The following is a 21,921-nucleotide window of genomic DNA, read 5'->3' as shown; positions in this document are numbered from 1 at the left end:
AAACTTTAATCTTTATTGTGTTTCTCTCTACCATATCTGTGGAGCATTTCCAGAATGTTCTTTTCATTTCAGATCTCTCACATTTGGGTTTTTCTTTACCTTTGGCAGGAAGGAGTTAAATGTGAAGTTTTTAATGGCGTGAAGATGATCCTGCGACAGTTAGCAGCCAAAGTACAAAGCCCACGGGAGCCAAGATGCGCCTGCGCACTGTGCTGCGCGAGACGGCCGCTCCTGACACCTGGCCCCGCCCCCCGCAGGCCGGGCCCCGTTCCCGCAGCCCCGCCCCCGCAGCCCGGACCCTCTCCGTTCTCGCCACGTCCTGACCCCGCCCTCTAATGGACACTGCGCGAGGTGGCCGCTCGTGACACCGGCCTCTGGGCTATGCCCCGCCCACCACACTTCAGGCCCCGCCCATTCGATGCTCTAGCTCCGCCTCCTCCTCTTGTCTGGCCGCTCCCCCTCCTTGGCGGAGATGGCGGGCAGCGGCGGCTGTTACCTGGGTGTCGATCTGAGCACCCAACAGGTGAGCGGCGGGGAGGGCCTGGCCTCACCTTGTCTCAACCTGCCCGCTGATCGGCTGACTCAGCTTTCGGTAGCCCCAGAGCTCGGGACATGATTCTGTCCGGGTTTGGGTGCAGCGCCTGGCTGCATGGCCAGTGATTTGGGTGAAGGCCAGTGAATTGAGGGGGTTTGTATGTTAGCCTGGGTTGTCTACCTGGAGATTTCATTTAGACTGGGATCTGAGATGATTTTGGGTTTAGATTGGGGATCTGATTATTTTGGGTTTAGACTGGGATCTGAGATAATTTTGGGTTTAGATTGGGATCTCAGATGATTTTTAGTTTAGACTGGGATCTGAGATGATTTTGGGTTTAGATTGGGGATCTGAGATGATTTTGGGTTTAGACCAGGATCTGAGATGATTTTGGGTTTAGATTGGGGATCTGAGATTATTTTGGGTTTAGACTGGGATCTGAGATAATTTTGGGTTTAGACTGGGATCTCAGATGATTTTTAGTTTAGACTGGGATCTGAGATGATTTTGGGTTTAGATTGGGGATCTGAGCTGATTTTGGGTTTAGACTAGGATCTGAGATGATTTTGGGTTTAGATTGGGGATCTGAGATGATTTTGGGTTTAGATTGGGGATCTGAGATGATTTTCGGTTTAGACTGGGATCTGAGATGAATTTGTGTTTAGACTGGGATCTGAGATGATTTTGGGTTTCGCCTGGGATCTGAGATGATTTTGGGTCTAGATTGGGGATCTGAGATGATTTTGGGTTTAGATTGGGGATCTGAGATGATTTTGGGTTTAGATTGGGGATCTGAGATGATTTTGGGTTTAGACTGGGATCTGAGATGAATTTGGGTTTAGACTGGGATATGAGATGATTTTGGGTTCAGATTGGGGATCTGAGATGATTTTGGGTTTCGCCTGGGATCTGAGATGATTTTGGGTCTAGATTGGGGATCTGAGATGATTTTGAGTTTAGATTGGGGATCTGAGATGATTTTGGGTTTAGATTGGGGATCTGAGATGATTTTGGGTTTAGACCAGGATCTGAGATGATTTTGGGTCTAGATTGGGGATCTGAGATGATTTTGAGTTTAGACTGGGGATCTGAGATGATTTTCGGTTTAGATAGGGATTTCAGATTGTTTGGGGGATTAGGTTTAAGAGTTGAGATTTAATTTATTATTGTCACGTATTAGTAGACAGTGAAAAGTATTGTTTCTTGCACTGTACAGACAAAGCATGCCATTCATAGAGAAGGAAATGAAAGAGGGCAGAATGTAGTGCTACAGTCACCGTTAGGGTGTAGAGAAAGATCAACATAATGTGAGGTAGGTCAATTCAGAAGTCTGATGACAGCAGGGAAGAAGCTGTTCTTGAGTCAGTTGGTACATGACCTCAGACTTTCGTATCTTTTCCAGACAGAAGAAGGTGGAAGAGAGAATGACTGGGGTGTGTGGGGCTCTTGATCATGCTGGCTGCTTTGCCAAGGCAGCGGAAAGTATAGACAGAGTCAGTGGTTGGGAGGCTGATTTGCCGTGATGGATTGGGTTACATTCAAGACCCTTTGTAGTTTCTTGCAGTCTTGGACAGAGCCAGGAGCCATACCAAGCTGTAATACAACCAGAAAGAATGCTTGAATGATTGTTGATTGGAATGATTTGAGAGTTGAATTATGATTGGAGGCAGAAATAATTTGGATTGGACAGGTTTGAGATGATTTGGATTTATGTTGAAGTTTGACTCAATTTTGGGGTTTGAGTCTAGATTGATGCTTGAGATGAATTGAGAGTTTGGGTTGCAGAGCTGAGATGATCAGGGCTTTGAGTTTAGGTTGGTTGTTTGAGGTGTGTGTTTGAAGGTAAGGATGAGGATTGCTTTAGATTAGAAGTTTGCACATTGGATCTTGGCTTTAAGTTTGAGATTGAGTTTCAACTAACAGTCAGCTGAATGATTTGGATGTGATAAGTGCATCAAATCCATCCTGTAATGCAACCAGTGTGACTTCAGATTTTTATTGGGCTTGTTATCAATCACCAATAACTCAATTTACATACATACAAATATGTGTTAAGAGCAGCAGTAGGCCATTCAATAAGATCATGGCTGATTGGATTGTGGCTTCAGCTCTGCGTTCTTTCTGTCCTGAATAACCGTTGAGTCCCATTTTTAATCAAGAATCTACCTTTTACTTCAAAACTTTAATTGACTCTGTCTCCACCCTGTTCTGAGTTCCAAGACCTCTGACAAAAAAGGTACTTCACATCTGAACTGCTTCTAACATATTTATACTCTTTCTTAGAGAAGGAGACCAAAATTATACAGAGTACTCCAGTTGTAGTCTCACCAACACCCTGTACAACTGTAGCAAAACATCCCTATATTTATGTCCCATTCCCTTTGCAATAAACAACAATTTGCCTACCTAATTGCTTGCTGTAGCTGTATACTAACTTCTTGTGATTCATGTACCAGGACAACCTGATCCCTCTACCTCAGAGCTCTGTGCTCTCTCTCCATTTATATGATATGCTGTTCTTCTGTTCTTCCAAAGTGGACAATCTCAACCTTTCAACCTTTAATAAAGACTGTGGGTTTATATTTCCTCCCTTTCAGCAGGTCCCTGGGGAGAGAAATTAAAAGGGGCAGGTGGTAATTATATTCATGGAGCCTGCCTGCTCCTATCTTCTATGTTTCTATCGGATTAGGCTGTTGAGTTTGATGATCAGCCATGATCGTAATGAGTGGCAGAGCAGGCTTGAAGGGCCAAATGGCCTCCTCCTGCTCCTATCTTCTATGTTTTATTTGATTCCTACTTGAGTGCTGTTGTTCCAAGAGAATTCCAGATAACATGAAAAGTATAATTGATGTACACTACAGAACAATTCAGGTCCTGGGAATGTTCGGCCTCCATCAGCTTTGACTATATCTCTTTTTAGCTTTTTCTTCCAGACATTTCTTACCATTCCTAACTGACACTTTATTTAAGTTCAATACTGCTAGTTACTGAATGATAAAAGCTTGCAAAAGTAACTTTACTGTAAGATCATTAATTTAAATCCAATTTGACATTGTACTTTGATCCCAATGGTCACATGAACCTGTTAACAGCAGACTGATTTCACTATGTAGAAAAAGTATTTTACAAACTTGTTTTTGTCCTGTGGTGAACCTGACACCTGGTGTGTTAACATAAAAAGTTTTTGCTTCCCTTTGATTGCAAACCTTTCACATTATTATGTGAATTTTTTTTAAGATGTACAAACTGTGAGAAAATGTTTTACGGTGGTGTTTGTGCTACGCCATCATTTGAGAAAGGAAGTGACGTACATGCACCTAAACTTACAAAAATAAGCTTGTATGCAGCATGGTAGCACAGTGGTTAGCACTGCTGCCTCACAGCGCCAGGGACCCAGATTCGATTCCCAGCTTGGGTCACTGTCTGTGCGGCATTCTCCCTGTGCCTGTGCGGGTCTCCTCTGGATGCTCCGGTTTTCTCCCACAATACCAAGGACGTGCTGGTTAATTGGCCATGCTAAATTCTCTGTCAGTGTGCCCAAACAGGCAGCGGAGTGTGGCAACTAGAGGATTTTCACAGTAACTTCTTTGCAGTTAGTGTAAGCTTACTTGTGACACTTACAAATAAATTTTAAGTAAGTTTTAAAAAATAATTTCACCTGCACCTTGTTGAATGGCCCTTTAAATAGCCATGATGTGGGTATGCCGGCGTTGGACTGGCGTAAACACAGTAAAAAGTCTGACAACACCAGGTTTTAGTCCAACCTATTTATTTGATAATATTCTCACAAGCTTTCGAGGGGATAGCCTCTTCGTCAGGTGAATGGAGAGTTCTGGCCTCAGACAGAGCATATAAAGCACAGACAGTTTAGAGATTACTGATTAAAATGCGAATCCTTACACCTAACCTGCTGTTCAAGACCTGAAGTGGCTGACAATGTGAGTGGTAGGAGCACTGATCACAGTTTAAAGAGATGTGTATAATAGCCTCAGAGCAGTGTCTACCATGTTTCAGAATGCTTGTTGATTCAGGAGTGTTTAAGAAGTGCAAGTGCTTGCATATGTATGCATTGGCTACAGCAGGATCCAGCTGTTGCAACAGCTGAATGACATTATGGTAGCACTGATTCACCCCTTTATGGTGCACTCAACACCTGCATATACCCTTGCTTAGGAAATGGCTGGGGTTTCACTTGAAATCAGTAGCCGGTCTCCAAGTTGTCCTGTGCAACACAATTATGTGCCCATCAGACCAACATTGCAGAAAAGCACTTGCATTACATGGAGGCAATATTAAATAAAGAGTAAGGCAAAAAACTGCTGATGGTGGAATCCGAAACAAAAACAGAAAATGCTGGAAAATCTCAGCAGGTTTGGCAGCATCTGTGGAAAGAGAATAGAGCCAGTGTTTCTGGTCAGGAAATGGCACATACATGAAGGTGACGGGGTGGGGAGGGGGATGGGGTTGAAGGAATGGACGGATTGGGAGGTGAGGTCTGGGGAAGGGCAATACTGCACGGGAGTGTTCTGAGTGCATTTTGAATATAATGCTTGGACATGAGATCATGATAGCTAGCTTCCTGACCAGACCACCACAAGGTTTGATGAAAACTTGTGGCAGAACACTGATTAAGCTGAAGACTGCATGATTCGGCAGGTTTAACTGCTACGCTTTGCACAGGAGTCCTTCCAATATCCCACTCTTGTCACGGGAATGGAGGATTCCACCCTACGATCCTATGATAATGTACATGTATATTGTGGAAAACTCAATATATATGGCAGTTATATCTAAATCATAGAATCGCTAAAGTACAGAAGGATGCCATTCAGCCCATCGAGTCTGTGCCAATCACAAACCCTGCCAGGCCCTATTTCCGTAACCCCACACATTTACCCTGCTAACCCCCCGACATTAGGGACAATTTAACACAGCCAATCAATCTAACCTGTGTACCTTTGGAGTGTGAGAGGAAACCCACGCAGACATGGGGAGAACGTGCAGGCTCCACACAGACAGTGACCCGAGGCCAGAATTGAACCCAGGTCCCTGGCAGTGTGAGGCAGCACTGTGTCACCATGCTGCCCTGGATTATCTCCTTTAATCTGGGGACTTTGATGATATTCGTAAACTCCTTAACCATTGTTCTGGAAATTTGGGACATGATATTATGCAGGATGCTATTAGCCATCTACAATTCTATATCATGGGATGCAAAATTCCATCCACAAATAAATGTTCTTCTCTCTCAGATAAAAGCCATGGCCATTGATGATAATCTGAATGTGATCCATGAGACAAGTGTGAAGTTTGATGACGATTTGCCAGAATTTGGGTAAGAAAACTTTACACATCTACATGGGGTGGTGGTGAAGGAGGGAATGTGGAGCACTGACAGAGCGAGTGGAGGATTGTAAGGTGTTCACTTCTGTGCTCTAGCCTGACTGGTGTCAGTAATCGTCCACATCCCCTCCTCTCCTGCAAGATCCAGTGCCATTTCCTCAAAGTGAATGAGGACCCAAATCTTGAGCACACCATCCCCTGACTTCACTCTCTCCTGCCGATTATAGACATTCTCCTCCTGGGAATTTTCACAGTAACTTCATGGCAGTGTTAACATGAGCTTACTTATGACACTAATAAATAAACTAAACTATACCTGGGGGCAGAAAGAGCTATGTAAAATCCGATGGCACAAACCCTGCAGGGTTTCAGGGGTGGACCTCAGAGGGAAGGGGTTGTGATATTCTTTGGGTTGGATGGGGGGGGGTGCAGGGGGTGGGTTGGGAGGAGGGAGATGCTTCGGGGTCAGGAGCTGAAAGTATGCAAGGTGCTGGGGATTGGAGGATCTGGACATTATTTAAGGGGAAGATGCTAGATGAGGTAAAACACTCACTCTTGCTGCCTGGATTAGATCATTCTGTTTATTGCAGCACTGTTTCCCGGTTCTCCTGGCCAGTGCCCCAGCATTAACGCATGCTGCCAGCACCCCTCAGGCTGCGTTTCCATCCCTTCCCCTGACATAGCATCCTGCTGGTGGGAAGAGGGTGTCCCACTTTACATTCACTGCCTCCAGCAACCTGGCCAGATCTGCATCCAAAAACCAGGGAGCTGTCTTCCTGGAGGCCTGTCTGTCCATCCTTAGGTCTTTTTTGGAGCTCTCCCTCATTAGGGCAGATCAGCTGCAGGCAGTTTGGGCGAGTCACGTGCCTGTTAGAACATTCCAGCGAGTTTAAGGCAGTTTGCCTTGTTACTTTGGAGGGGAAGGCAAGTCAGCACTTGCACATATGCTGATTGGGGGTGTGGGGGAATTTGTGCCTCTGTGATAGAGAGAGAGAGAGAGCGTCATGTCAAGTAGCTACGTAGGCTGGGGGGTGTGATAAGGGGGCCATGTGAAAGGGGTCCAAAGGCGGGGGCGGGTGGTAAGGGGATCAGTAATGTTGGGGGAGTTCTCAGATGTCCTTATTGGGAGAAGGGGAGGTTGTATCTGGCCCCAGGGTGTATTGTCAGGAAAACTGCTTTTTTTTTAAGCTTTTTCTGCATATGTGCAGTTTGTGGCTCCGATCTGAGCTGCTGGTGTCTGGTGAACTAAGTCCCACCCACTGCCTCTACTGGCTGGAAACTGTCTAGCCCATATTTTCAAAGACTGAGTGCATGAGGGTCAGCATGAGAACTCGCCCGAAAAACAGATCAGGAACTCTCCCGTTTTCAAGCTCGCTAGACACTCACAAAAAAAATCTTGTAAAATTGCGCCCAGAGTGTGACAAACTGGAATTAACAGTAATAAAATTTTTTGGCATAAATTTACTTTGCAGTTTCTGAGATAGGGCTCATTCAAAAGTGCACACAATTGGGTGGCCGGTTCGACAGTGCCTGGCAGCCTGGAGCTAAATAGTCACGTTGCAGGTATAAATATCCATTTTTGGGGTTTTAAAAAAGATATTTACTCACAGGACGTCGCTGGGCTATGCCATCATTTATTGCCCTTGTGAAGGTAATGGTGAATCACTGTCTTGAGCTGCAAGAGTCCATTTTGTATAGATACACCTACAGTGCTGTTCGGAAGGGAGTTATGCAGTATCTTGGTAAAGTGGCAACTGGAAATTCCAAATGAACGTGAAGAGTTGGAAGTCGTATTTAACTATGTAAGGACCTGGAGAGCTACACTATTCGGTGAGGAGAGGAAATGTTCGAAGGACAGGGATCTAGTATGAAGAAAAGTACTGAAATGAGAAATGGCGACAATCATGATGAGAAGGGAAAGTGTTTATGACAATGACAGCAAGTTACAAATATCAGATTACTTTAGTTAAATATCATTGTTCAACAAAGTAGGCTTAGGGAAAACAGAACTGCAGGCCAGTTAGCCTGACATCAGTTATTGGGAAAGTGAACAAAGACACAGGCTGGTCATGATGCCCCAAGAAAACTAAAAAAAACCCTCTTCCCTTACTCGGTCTCTATTTCTTTGTTTCCTCCCTATTCATGTACACATCCAGATGCCTGTTAAATGTTGCTAATGTGTCTGCTTCCACCATCCCCTTTGGCAGTAAGGATAGGCAACAACACCTCCTCCATGATAATTCTCAACAATGGTTCCCCACAAGGCTGTGTTCTTAGCCCCCTACTATACCTATACGCCTATGTGGTCTTTAAAATAATGAGGGGCATAGATCAGCTAGATAGTCAATATCTTTTCCTAAACGTAGGGGAGTCTAAAACTAGAGGGCATAGATTTAAGGTGAGGGGGAGAGATGGAGAAGTGTCCACAGGGGCAATTTTTTCACACAGAGGGTGTTGAGTGTCTGGAATAAGCTGCCAGAGGTAGTAGTAGAGACGGGTACAATTCTGTCTTTTAAAAAGCATTTAAGCAGTTACATGGGTAAGATGGGTATAGAGGGATATGGACCAAATGCATGTAATTGGGACTAGCTTTAGGGTTTAACAAAAAGGGCGGCATGGACAAGTTGGGCTGAAGGGCCTGTATCCATGCTGTAAACTTCTATGACTCTATGACTGTGTTGCCAAGTTTCCTTCCAATTTTATTTTCAAGTTTGCTGATTAGACCACCATAGTGGGTTGATTCTCAAAACAGTAATGAAACAGAGTACAGGGATGAAAAAGAGAATCTGGTGAACTGGTGCAGGGACAATAATCTCTCCCTCATTGTCATCAAAATAAAGGAGATTGCCATCGACTTCAAGAAGCATAAAGGAGAACATGCCCCTGTCTACATCAACAGGGACAAAGTAGAAAGGGTCGAGAGCTTCAAGGTTTTAGGTGTCCAGATCACCAACAACCTATCCTGGGCCCTTCATGCCAACACTATAGTTAAGAAAGCCCATCAACACCTCTACTTTCTCAAAAGACTAAGGAAATTTGGCATGTCAGCTACGACTCTCACCAACTTGTACAGATGCACCATTGAAAGCATTCTTTCTGGTTGTATCACAGCTTGTCTGGCTCCTGCTCTGCTCAAGACCGCGAGGAACTACAAAAGGTTGTGAATGTAGCCCAATCCATCACACAAACCAACCTCCCATCCATTGACTCTGTCCACACTTCCTCACTGCCTCGTCAAAGCAGCCAGCATAATTAAGGACTCCACGCACCCCGGACATTCTTTCTTCCACCTTCTTCCTTCGGGAAATAAGATACAAAAGTGTGAGGTCACGTACCGACTGACTGAAGAACAGCTTCTTCCCTGCTGCCGTCAGATTTTTGAATGGACTTACCTTGCATGAAGTTGATCTTTCTCTGCACTCTAGCTATGACTGCAACACCACATTGTGCATTCTTTCCTTTCCTTCTCTATGAACGATATACTTTGTCTGTATAGCGTGCAAAAAACAATACTTTTCCTGTATGTTAATACATGTGACAATAATAAATCAGATCACATGAAATCAGTGCATTCCAAGCACCCACCACTCTCTGTGTGAGAGACTTGCCCCCTGCATATCTCTCTTAAACTTTCCCCCTCTCACCTTGAACCTGTGCCCCATTTCTAAATGCTGGAATCGTTTATTAAGGAAGTCTTATAAAATCACTGGATAATCAGACAAAATCAGCTTGGTTTTATGAAAGAGAAATCATGTTTTTTCCAGAAATCATAACATTTTCCAGGTGCCACCTTTTCTCCCAGTCTCCCACTGATTTTTGAACATAGAACATAGAAAAACTACAGCACAAACTTGCCCTTCGGCCCACAAGTTGCACCGAACATGTCCCTACCTACTAGACTTACCTATAACCCTTTATCTTACTAAGACTCATGTACTTATCCAAAAGTCTCTTTAAAGACCCTATCGAATCTGCCTCCACCACCACTGCCGGCAGCCGATTCCACGCACCCACCACCTCCTGAGTGAAAAACTTACCCCTGACATCTCCTCTGTACCTACTCCCCAGCACCCTAAACTTGTGTCCTCTTGTGGCAGCCATTTCAGCCCTGGGAAAAAGCTTCTGAGAATCCACTTGATCAATACCTCTCAACATCTTATACGCCTCTATCAGGTCACCTCTCGTCCTTTGTCTCTCTATAGAACACAGAACATTTAGAACATAGAACATACAGAACATTTGCATTGCAGTTTTTTGTACTTCAAAATAGCCGCTTTAAATATTTGCTGAAAGTCCTTTATTTTCATGGCCACAGTGTCACTGGAAATCCTTATTCACATTGGGAGCTTGCCATGTGTGTATAATTAGGGCAAAGTCCAGAAGAAGGAGTAGAATTGATTTTGTGTAGTAGGTACATTCACAAGACCAGCTGTGCAGCATTTACGCTGAAGCAATACTGACCTGGGCAATTTGGGGATTTGTCCCAGAAATCACTATACGCTCCGTGTCGTAGATTCTATGTTTCTATAGAAGAATATGGGCCACATGCAGGGAAATAGGGTTAGCTTAGATGGAGATTTTGGTTGGCATGGACCAGTTCGTGCCGAAGGGCCTGTCTCCTTGCCGTGATTCTTTGATTCTAACTGATTTCATCTTTTGTTTTTTCAAAGATATGTTGCTGTCAAAGGAGTTTTGTGAATGTTAAAATTAATTCTAATTCAAAGCTGATGTCTAAGTCAAGGATTGCTTTTTCCTGGATATAGGTGGGACTTCACCTGACGCTACTAGTTAAAAACATCAGCGTTTATCTGATGTGAATGAATATTTATAAAATAAAGATAATTCTGCGCTGACTCTTCTAGAAAAGTGGTGTGCAATAATCTGATATAAAGCCGAAAAAGCAGAAAATGCATTGTGGAAAGATCAGTATCTGTAAAGTGGGAAGATAACGGGCAGAATTCTCTGTCTTTTGAACGAAGTGTCGATTCAGGTGGGGAAAGCGGTGTGCTGTCTTCCAACTCCAATGCCGGTCTATCCCGCTAGATTTTTTTCTGGCTTAGTTGAAAAGAATAATGGAGGCAGGCCCCATGACATCACATCAGCTGACCTCTGATTTCCTAATCCAAAAAGAATTAAGCTAAAAACAAGGATCCTGCCACAGATGTAGGTACTGCCTCCCCTGGCCTCCACAACAAAAGCCCTGCCACCGGCCCCTGTGGCATTACCTCCTGCCCGGACATATCCCTCTTCCTCCATGGGGCCTGTACTTATCTGTGCTCTCCCATTGGGTTCTGTTTACCAGGTTCCTGTCAGCCCAGACCTGTGGTAAACACTGCCAATGTCTTGTCATTGGTGGGGGAAATCTGACTGTAGAGGACATGATAACAGTGGGGAAGCTCAATAATGGTATGGTAATATATGATAATGTAGCCACTGTCCTATCTGGGCAGGGACCCCACTATGTCATTGGTGGGATAGTGGGAACTGGAAATTCTGCCGAAAAAGGGGGGAAAGAGGCCAGGCAAAAGCTTGAAGGTTTATGAATACATGGGGCTGGATTTTCTGGCACTCCCCCACAGTGTTTTCTGGTGGTGGAGACAGTTCAGCATTGTTTGCTAGCAAGGTCTTCTCGTCCTGCTGTGACGCTACTGTGCCTTTAAGAAATGTATTTTTAAGCATGTTCTCTGAGTTTGTAAGTTTGTTTCTATTTTCATTGTGGCACATACTGCCTGATTAGACATCCTTTTAATGGCGCTTAAATGGTTTAAATGGAGTTTTGATTTTTTAAATCTGGGCCTAATGCAATGTCCTGGAGTTTTATGTATTTACAACCTTTTTGAATTATTTGGGAGGAGAATGATTGACAGGCCAAGTGACAAGAATCCTTTTATTTTCCGTTTTGGCTGCTGGTGTGTGAAATCCAGGCTGACAACACTGTTTCTGTGTGCCTCCCTGTGACTAGAAATTCTGCTGGCTCATTTGGAAGCAGCCTTTTTTACCTTTCTGGAGTGTAACTTTGCTGTAGGTGGTTTGCTAGCCAGAGACCAGTAGTGGCTCTATCTCTACCTCGGGGGTGAGTCAGACTGGAGTTAAGGAGGGGTGGGTCAGACCACTAGAGTGAGGAGGGGTTGGACAAGGCGGAGGGGCCTGGACCAGGCGGAGGAGCCGGAGCTGGTGGTGGGTTCTATCTGAAGCAGAGAGGCAGGATGGACTGGAATGGGGGTTGGAGCAGATTGGGAGGGGGAGGGTGTGTCTCGGACCAGAGGTGGGGATGATGTGGTGGGCCCCCTGGTCCATCAACAACATTGCCTTTATGTTACTTCTTCAAAAAGCTCTAGCAGATTAGTTAAGTATGATTTTACCTTAAGAAGTGCATGCTTATTTTTAACTAACTTGCATTGATCCATGTGACTCTTAACTTTGTCCTGAGTTATTGTTTATAGAAGTGTCCCCACTACCAAAGTTAAACTGACTGGCCTGGATTTATCCTTATAGTCTTTTTTTGAACAAGGATATAATGTTTGCACATCTCCAGTTCTCTAGCACCACCTTTGTATCTAAGGAAGACTGAAAGATTATGACCAATTCTGCCACAATTTCTACTCTCACCTCTCACACCATCCTTGGATGTGTCTGATCCGGCCCCAGTGCATGATCAGCATTAAATACAGATAACCTATCCAATACTTCTTCCTTTTCAATTTTCAACCCTTCTAGAGTCTGAATGTATCTCCTCTTTTACCATGTGCTGGGTATCATCTTCCTCCTTGGTGTAAAGTATACATTTAATATCTCAGATGTGCCCTCTGCTTCCATGTACAAATTCCCCTTTTGATCTGTCATCATCTTTACTCCTACTGTCGTCACTTTTTACTATTTTAAAAGAAAGTTTATTTATTCATCTCAAGTAAGGCTTACTTCAACACCACAATGAAGTTACTGTGAAATTCCCCTAGTCACCATACTCCAGCCGTTGTTTGGGCCAATGACCTAACCAGCACATCTTTTAGATTATGGAAGCATCCAGAGGAAACCCACACAGACATGGGGAGAACATACAGATGCCATACAGACAGTGACTCAAGCCAGGAATCAAACCCAGGTCCCTGGTGCTGTGAGACAGCAGTGCTAACCACTGTGTTCCCCACAATACGCATATTTATATACCTTTACAAGACTTTGGGACTCCTTATATTAGCTGCCAGTCTCTTTTCACTCTCTCTCTTTGCCTCTCTTATTTGCTTTTTCACCTCCCTTCTGAACCTAATTTTGATGAAGAAATGTTTTTCATTCAAAGGATTGTGAATCTTTGGAATTCTCTACGCTAAAGGCTGTGGAGGCTTAGTCACTGTGTGTTCAAGACAGAGATCAGTTGATATTTGGGTACGAAGAATGAATGGGATTTGGGAATGGTGTGGGTTGGTGGAACTGAGATAGAATTTCAGCTGTGATATTGTTGAATGGTGGAGCAGATTTGATGGGCCCAAGTACGCTGCTTCAGCTCATATTTCGTATGTTCTTCTGGAGTGCTACAGATTAGGTTTGAGATGTGGAGATCAGTGAAAATCCTGGAGATGTGCTTTGTTCTCTTTGGATGTACTGATTGCCCACATCACCAATAACCTGTCCTGGCCACTCCACACTTATGCTATAGTTAAGGAAACCCACCAGTATCTCGACTTTCTCAGGGACTTAAGGAAATTCAGCATGTCTACTATGACTGTCACCAACTTTTACAGATGCACCATAGAAAGCATTCTTTCTGGTTGTATAACAGCTTGGAATGGCTCCTGTTCAGCCCACAACCACAAAAAACTACAAAGAGTTGTGAATATAGCCCAATCCATCACGCGGACCAGCCTCCCATCCATTGACTCTGTCTACACTTCCCGCTGCCTTGGAAAAGCAGCCAGCATGATCAAGGACCCCATGCACCCCGGACATACTCTCTTCCACTTTCTTCTGTTGGGAAAAAGATACAAAAGTCTGAGGTCACGTACCAACTGAATCAAGAACAGCTTCTTCCCTGCTGCTATCAGACTTTTGAATGGATCTACCATATACTAAGTTATGATGGCGGCACGGCAGCACAGTGGTTAGCGCTGCTGCTGCACAGCTCCAGGGACCTGGGTTCGATTCCTGGCTCGGGTCACTGTCTTTGTGGAGTTTGCACATTCTCCTGGTGTCTGCGTGGATTTCCTCCGGATGCTCCGGTTTCCTCCCACAGTCCAAAGATGTGCGGGTTAGGTTGTTTGGCCATGCTAAAATTGCCCCTTAGTGTCCTAAGATGCTTAGGTTAGAGGGATTAGCGGGTAAAATATGTAGGGATATGGGGGTAGGGCTTGGGTGGGATTGTGCTTGGTGCAGACTCGATGGGCCGAAGTGCCTCTTTCTGCATTGTAAGGTTCTATGATTCTATGATGTGGAGATGCCAGTGTTGAACTGGGGTGGGCACAGTAAGAAGTCTCACAACACCAGGTTAATTTCCAACAGGTCATGTTGTCCAGTTGGACTTTAACCTGGTGTTGTGAGACTTCTTATTATATTAGGTTGATCTTTCTCTACACCCCAGCTATGACTGTAACACTACATTTTGCACTCTCTCGACACAAATGGATACGATCTGGTGGCCATTACAGAGACGTGGCTGCAAGGTGACAGGGACTGGGAGATGAATGTACAGGGCTATCAAGTGTTTAGGAAGGATAGGCAGGAGGAAAGAGGGGGTGGCGTAGCTCTGCTGATTAAGGATAGTATCAAGGTGGTAGCAAGGGATGATATCGGAGCCAAAGAGCAGAACGTGGAATCGTTGTGGGTGGAGATTAGGAACAGCAAAGGGAGGAAGACGCTGGTGGGTGTCGTCTATAGGCCCCCGAATAATGATCTGGAGGTGGGGCGGGCTGTTAACACGCAAATAAGTGCGGCGTGCAGGAATGGGACGGCAGTAGTTATGGGAGATTTCAATCTGCATATTGATTGGTCGACCCATGTTGGACGAGGTGGGCTCGAGGAGGAGTTCTTGGAATGCTGCCGGGATAATTTCCTTGAACAGTGTGTGTTGGAGCCGACGAGGGAGCAAGCTATCTTGGATCTGGTGCTATGTAATGAGGCGGGTAGAATTAGGGACCTTGCGGTGAAGGATCCTCTTGGAGAGAGTGATCATTGTATGGTGGAGTTTCTGGTGCAGATGGAGGAGGAGAAAGTGGGTTCCCGGACACGCGTCCTTTGTTTGAATAGAGGGGAGTACGGTAGGATGAGAGAAGAATTGGCGAATGTGGACTGGGGGAATGTGTTGGAAGGTAGGTCTGCTGAGGAGCAGTGGAGGATCTTTAAGGAGATCTTTCTTGGTGCTCAGCAGAAATTTATTCCGATGGTTAAAAAGGACAGTAGGAAGAGAGGTAATAAGCCGTGGATAACGAAGGAGGTGAAGGAAAGTGTTAAATTAAAAGCGGAGGAATTTAGAGTAGCTAAGAGCAGTGGGCGAGAAGAGGATTGGGAAAGGTTTAAATGTCAACAAAGATTGACAAAGAAGTTGATAAAGGAGGGTAGGAGAAGCTATGAGGCTGGGCTAGCACTTAATATAAAAAAGGATAGCAAGAGTTTTTATAAATATATAAAAAGGAAGAGGCTGGCTAGGGTGAACGTTGGTCCTTTAGAGGATGAGAAAGGGGAGCTAGTGGTAGGGGATGGGGATATGGCGAAGGTCTTGAATAACTTTTTTGTTTCTGTCTTCACGGAGGAGGACGTGAATAATTTGCCGGGTGTTAGCGATGGAAAGGTGGTAGGAATGGAGGGTCTTAATGACATTACTGTTACTAGAGAGGTGGTGCTCGACAGACTGGAGGGGCTGATTGTGGACAAGTCCCCAGGACCGGATGGAATGCATCCGAGGGTTCTGAAAGAAATGGCGGAGGTGATAGTGGATGCCTTGGTGGTTATTTTCCAGACGTCGCTGGATTCCGGGGAAGTGCCGGAAGATTGGAAAACGGCTAATGTTACGCCGTTGTTTAAGAAGGGTGCCAGGCAAAAGGCGGGGAATTATAGGCCGGTTAGTTTAACGTCTGTGGTAGGTAAAATGTTAGAATCCGTCATTAAGCAGGAAATTGCGAGGCATCTTGAAGGGAATTGCTTGATAGGGCGGACGCAACACGGTTTCATTAAAGGGAAGTCGTGTCTGACAAATTTACTGGAGTTCTATGAGGATGTGTCTAGGGCAGTGGATAGAGGAGAGCCGGTGGATGTGGTCTTTCTGGATTTTCAGAAGGCGTTTGACAAGGTACCTCACAAGAGGTTATTGCAGAAGGTCAGGGGACATGGAGTTGGGGGTAGGGTGTTAGCGTGGATAGAGGATTGGTTGTCAAATAGGAGGCAGAGAGTGGGGGTCAATGGGTGCTATTCGGATTGGCGGATGGTGACTAGTGGGGTGCCCCAGGGGTCGGTGCTGGGGCCTCAGCTATTTACCATTTATATAGATGATCTGGAGGAGGGAACCGAGTGCAGGGTGTCGAAATTTGCTGATGACACCAAGATTGGGGGAACGGCAAATTGTGCGGAGGGTGTGGAGAGTCTGCAGAAGGATCTAGATAGGCTGGGCGAATGGGCCAGGAAATGGCAAATGGAATTTAATGTTGGCAAGTGTGAGGTGGTCCACTTTGGTAGGAAGAATGGTAGGAAGGACTATTACTTACGTGGCGAAAAACTGCAGCAGGCGACGGTGCAGAGGGACCTCGGGGTCCTTGTGCATGAATCGCAAAAACCCAGCTTGCAGGTGCAGCAGGTGGTCAGGAAGGCGAATGGGATGCTGGCCTTCATAGCAAGGGGGATTGAATATAAAAGTAGGGAGGTCTTGCTGCAGCTGTATAGGGCATTGGTGAGGCCGCAGCTGGAGTACTGTGTGCAGTTTTGGGCGCCGCACCTGCGCAAGGATATTTTGGCCCTGGAGGGAGTGCAGAGGAGGTTTACTAGGCTGATACCGGAGTTGAGGGGATTGAGCTATGAGGAGAGGCTGAATAAACTAGGCTTGTACTCGTTAGAGTTTAGAAGAATGAGGGGAGATCTCATTGAGACGTATAAGATGATGAATGGGATGGATAGGATAGAGGTGGAGAGACTCTTCCCGCTCAAAAAAGACAGTAGGACTAGGGGGCACAGCCTCATGATAAAGTGGAGGCGGTTTAGAACGGAGTTGAGGAGGAACTTCTTCACTCAAAGGGTGGTGAATCTCTGGAATTCTCTGCCCGTTGAAGTGGTGGAGGCTGCCTCGCTAAATATTTTTAAGAAGCGGGTTGATGGGTTTTTGATAAGAGAAGGGATTAAGGGTTATGGGGAGAGGGCGGGAAAGTGGAACTGAGCCACGACAGATCAGCCATGATCTTATTGAATGGCGGGGCAGGCTCGAAGGGCTAGATGGCCTACTCCTGCTCCTATTTCTTATGTTCTTATGTTCTCCTACTCACCTATGTACTTTGTCTGTATAGTGCACAAGAAACAATACTTTTCACTGTATACCAATACATGTGATAATAACAAATCAAATCAAATAGAACATTCCCTTGAGAGATGAAGTGTTTCTTGTAGAGTCTGCAATACTACAGATTGTCCATGATCTGTTAAAAAATAGATTTGATGAGTTGAATGATGTTTCTTTATGCAGTGCTGCCTTAACTATAATAACATTTGAGTTCCTCAGGAATGCCCAATGAAGCTTCTTTTTTTATTTCTAGGACACAAGGTGGCGTCCATGTACACAGTGATCAGCTGACAGTCACAACACCTGTCTTATTGTGGGTAAAGGTATGAATTGGAAATATATTCTAGTGACTATCATCTGGAGGATATAACTTTGTGTAATTGTCATAGTTCACTGTCCTTTGGTTATTTTTGTACAAAAATGATTTGCACATCAGTAGTCCAATGTTTCTTGAGCAGAAGTTTGTTTATTGGGGATTCAGTAGACTGGCTCATTTTGAGTTGTCAAGCAGGCAAGTGCCTTAGTTATACATCTCAGAATTCCTTCAGTGCAGAAGAGGCCATTCAGCTCATCGAGTTTATACTGACTCTGATAGAGTGTTTTACCCAGGCCCTTACTCTGTAACCCCAACATATTTACCCTGCTAATCCCCTAACCTATATATCTTGGGACACTAAGGGGCAATTTGGCATGGCCAGTCCACCTAATCTGTACACCTTTGGACTGTGGGAGGAAACCAGAGCATCCAGAGGGAGCCCATACAGATAGAGGGAGAACATGCAGACTCCACACAGATAGTCACCCGAGGCCGGAATGGAACCCGGGTTCCTGGCATTGTGAGGCAGCAGTGCTAATCATTGTGTCACCCCCATCTGAAAGATGACAGTGCATTGCTGCCTCTCTGGAGTAGAAGCTCTGATTTTTGTGCTCAAGTCAGGAGTGGGACCAGAACAAAGAACCTTGTGACTCAAAAGTGTGAATGCCTTCAAATGAGCTATGGTTGATACAAGGCAGGAAAAGCAATTATTCTTTTTTAATATATTCTTTTGTGGGATGTGGATACCTCAGGCCGACCAATATTTATTGCTCTTCTCTAATTATCCTTGAGAAGGTGGTAGTGAGCTTCATGCTTGAACTGCTGCAGTCCATGTGGTGTAGATACACCCACAGTGCTGTTAGGATTTTGACCCAGCGACATTGCTGATACATTTCCAAGTCAGGATGGTGAGTGACTGGAGGGGAACCTGCAGGTGTTGGTATTCCCACGTATCTGCTGCCCATATCCGTCCAGGTGATAGAGGTCCCAGATTTGGAAAGTGCACTGATCACATGCATTGGCCAGTTTATTAGGAATGACCGCGTTTTTGGGAAGACATCTAGCCTCTTGATGTTTGCAATCTCCAGGTTTCCTCCAGGTGCTCTGGTTTCCTCCCGCAGTCCAAAGATATGTGGGTTAGGTTGATTGGCCATGCTAAATTGGCCCTTCGTGTCAGGGGATTAGCAGGGTAAATGCATGGGGTTATGGAGATAGGGCCTGGGTGGGATTGTTGTCAGTGCAGACTCGATGGGCTGAATGGCCTCTTTCTGTACTGTAAGGATTCAATGATTAACTATTTCTGTGAAAATAGCTCTGATGATTTGGTGAAGGAAATCAGAATGATGTCAAACATTAGCTTAAAAGAAAATGAAATGCAGGATGTGATCACTCATGACATTGTTCTGAAATTTTCTGGCATTTTCAGGCACTGGATTTGCTCCTGGAGAGAATGAAGGCCTCAAATTTTGATTTTTCTAAATTGAAATCCTTGTCCGGCACTGGCCAGGTGAGTGAAGTTAATTTGTTCCAATAGACATTAAGAAAAGAGCTTCTTATTGTGAAGGCTGATTACTGTCTCCAGTTGGTTTCCTTCACAGCAACACGGTAGTGTTTATTGGAAAGAGGGAGCGAATGAAACCTTGAAAAACATGCCGGATGACCGTTCACTGCTTCAGATATTGGAGGTGAGGGGTGGAGGTATTTTGTTTACTTTAGCTCTGGAAAGGTTTTTGAGATGCAGTCCTGTTTAGGTTTTGAGGTAGTGTAATTGGGTGACATGTCCACCGATCACTGAAAGTGGCAAAGCAGGTGGATAATATAGTCAAAAAGGCATTCAGCATGCTTGCCTTCATGGGTCGGGGCATTAAGCATAAAAATTGGCAGGTCATGCTGCAGCTGTACAGAACCTTAGTTAGGCCTCATTTAGAATATTGTGTCCAATTCTGGCCGCCACACTACCAGAAGGATGTGGATATTTTGGTAAGGGTACAGAAGAGGTTTACCAGGATGCTGCCTGGTCTGGAGGCAACCAAGTTGAGGGGTGACCTGACAGAGGTTTACAAGATTATGAGGGGCATGGACAGAGTAGGTAGTCAGATGCTCTTTCCTAGGGTAGAAAATTCAAATACTAGGGGACATAGGTTTAAGGTATGTGGGGAAAAGTTTAGAGGAGATGTGCAAGGCAAGTTTTTTTACACAGGGGATGGTGGATGTCTGGAACACGCTGTCCAGAGAGGTAGTGGGAGCAGGTACAATAACAGAATTTAAGGGGCAACTAAACAAATATATGAATAGGCTGGGAATGGAAGGATACGGACTCCGTAAGTGCATACGGTTTTAATTTAGACAGGCATCATGATTGGCACAGGCTTGGAGGGCCGACGGGCCTGTTCCTCTGCTGTTTTTTTTGTTCTTTGTGGGCGCACGTCTCACACTGCTGGTCAAAGTCAACCTTTCCATCTTGTCACTCTCAAGGCTGTGCCTCTGCTCGCAGTTGAACATGGTTCTGTCTATCCTCCGATCTCCGAGGGAGAATGCTCACTGCTGTCCCTCCTCCTCCTCCTTGCTCGTGACGTTCTTTTGACCCAGTGTGAGGGTAGTCTGTTATGAGTGTATCTGCGTTGATGGCAGCTGCATTGAATTATGTGACGGTGTTGGGTTTGTGGATTCCATGTTGTCTGGGATCCCAATAATGCTGCAAGGCATTGGCATACTCTCCCTCCATAGCTGACACTGCGATTGGCTTGATTTGGGTGGTCTTCTTCTGCCAACCTTTGGGATCACAATCCCTTGCCTTTCTTGCATGACTCCCAGCATGAACACAAGGGTGACATTCCTAAACACTGGGACAACCCTATGATTAAAGTAAAACACTACAGATGCTGGAACCTGAAATAAAAACAGAAAATCTCAGCAGGTCTGACAGCATCTGTGGAGAGAGAATAGAGCCAATGTTTCGAATTTGAATGACCCCAGCTCTAACAAAAGGTCATCCAGTCATCATTCCACAGCTAGAAATGTTGAAAATCATTGGCAAATATGAACAGGTATTTAACCTGAGCACTATTCAAAGAATTCACATTGGTTTACGCTCCTTTTCTCTTCAGTCTAGTTTTGCTGTAAAAGAATCTCCTATCTGGATGGATTCCAGCACCACCGAAGAGTGTCAGCAACTGGAGAAATCTGTTGGCGGGCCGCAGAAACTTGCTGACATTACTGGATCGCGGGCATACGAGGTTCGTTTAAATTGACTAACTCAGCAAAAGCCACAAGTAGGCGGCATGGTGGCAGCACGGTGCTGCATCACAGCCCCAGAGACCTGGGTTAGGTTTGCACTCGGTTTGAGCTAGGTTTCGGTTCAGCAGTTGTTAAACATTTGTATGTTTTGCCCCTCATAGCGTTTCACTGGAAATCAAATTGCAAAGTTCAACAAGAAGAACCCTGAAGACTACAAGAAAACTGAGGTAAACATGGTTGTGGACCAGGCTAACATCTGTTGATGGGATGCACTATAATACTTGGTGATTGTTTATGGTGGCCAAGCACAGTATTCTTAGGATCAGCTAGTGCTTTAATATGTGGGTTTGCAGAATGGTTGTGATCCGTTTCACCTTGAAGAATATTGCACTGCAACGAAGTCTGGAGCTCCAGGACCTGGAAGGTGATGTACACTTTACATCCTTTGCAGGAGAAGGGAAGAAACAATAGGAGAAGAGGAGCACTTATGGCAAGGGCACCTGTAGCCACACACTTAGCTATAGGAATTTCTGAGGTGGACCGATTCACACACCCTTCAGTTTGTCAACTCTTGCCATGCCATTCTCCGCAAGGCCAAATGCACCATAGCAAGTTGTGGATAAATATTAGAACAATGAGACAGTGGAACTTTGGAATATGGTTTCTGCCTGAAAAACATTAAATAGGCTAATGACAATGTAGTATAGTGTTTAAACGCTCAATTAAACACCCACATGCAACTACAAATCCTTTTATTTTTTCTACTGCTACAATGTGGTGCAGCTCCTGGAACTTGAGCAGATGTAAAATCAGGCTGCTCTGCAGGGGTGGACATAACCAGTGGGACATAAGCATGGGGCTCTGACTCACATAACATTGTTTCATTTAGTATTGTTAATAAACTATTGTCAATATATCCATTTAATGTTGCCAGTTTACTGAACGTTGTTTGCCACAGATTACCTACCTGTTCAAATGATATTCCCCTACTGTGCTTTCTCCACTCGCTTCCCTGAATCC

At 44.9% G+C, this 21,921-nt stretch overlaps 1 protein-coding gene across 3 annotated transcripts in view; it reads left to right on the top strand.

The window, feature by feature from the left end:
- Positions 1–465: 465 nt before the first annotated feature.
- xylb (xylulokinase homolog (H. influenzae)) overlaps positions 466–21,921 on the top strand; it is a 287,142-nt gene continuing 265,686 nt past the window's right edge. For 2 of the 3 annotated variants that reach the window (XR_013889542.1, XM_080213346.1), the window contains exons 1-7: positions 466–523; positions 5,788–5,870; positions 17,602–17,671; positions 19,091–19,171; positions 19,263–19,349; positions 20,772–20,900; positions 21,063–21,128. Coding sequence is in view for 2 of the 3 variants with exons in the window: in XM_080213346.1 (XP_080069472.1) it covers positions 473–523; positions 5,788–5,870; positions 17,602–17,671; positions 19,091–19,171; positions 19,263–19,349; positions 20,772–20,900; positions 21,063–21,128 (567 nt within the window). In the remaining variant the exon portion in view is untranslated. Of the gene's footprint in view, positions 524–1,568; positions 2,772–5,787; positions 5,871–17,601; positions 17,672–19,090; positions 19,172–19,262; positions 19,350–20,771; positions 20,901–21,062; positions 21,129–21,921 lie in introns of those variants that run through there. The other variant, XM_080213354.1, reaches the window with a different exon arrangement.

The sequence above is a fragment of the Carcharhinus amblyrhynchos genome, chromosome 2 (genome assembly GCF_965287045.1).
Source record: "Carcharhinus amblyrhynchos chromosome 2, sCarAmb.v2.hapA, whole genome shotgun sequence".
In the NCBI taxonomy this organism is placed as follows: Eukaryota; Metazoa; Chordata; class Chondrichthyes; order Carcharhiniformes; family Carcharhinidae; genus Carcharhinus; species Carcharhinus amblyrhynchos.
The sequence above is the reverse complement of the archived record's forward strand: the minus strand, read 5'-3'. Positions and strand labels throughout refer to the sequence as shown.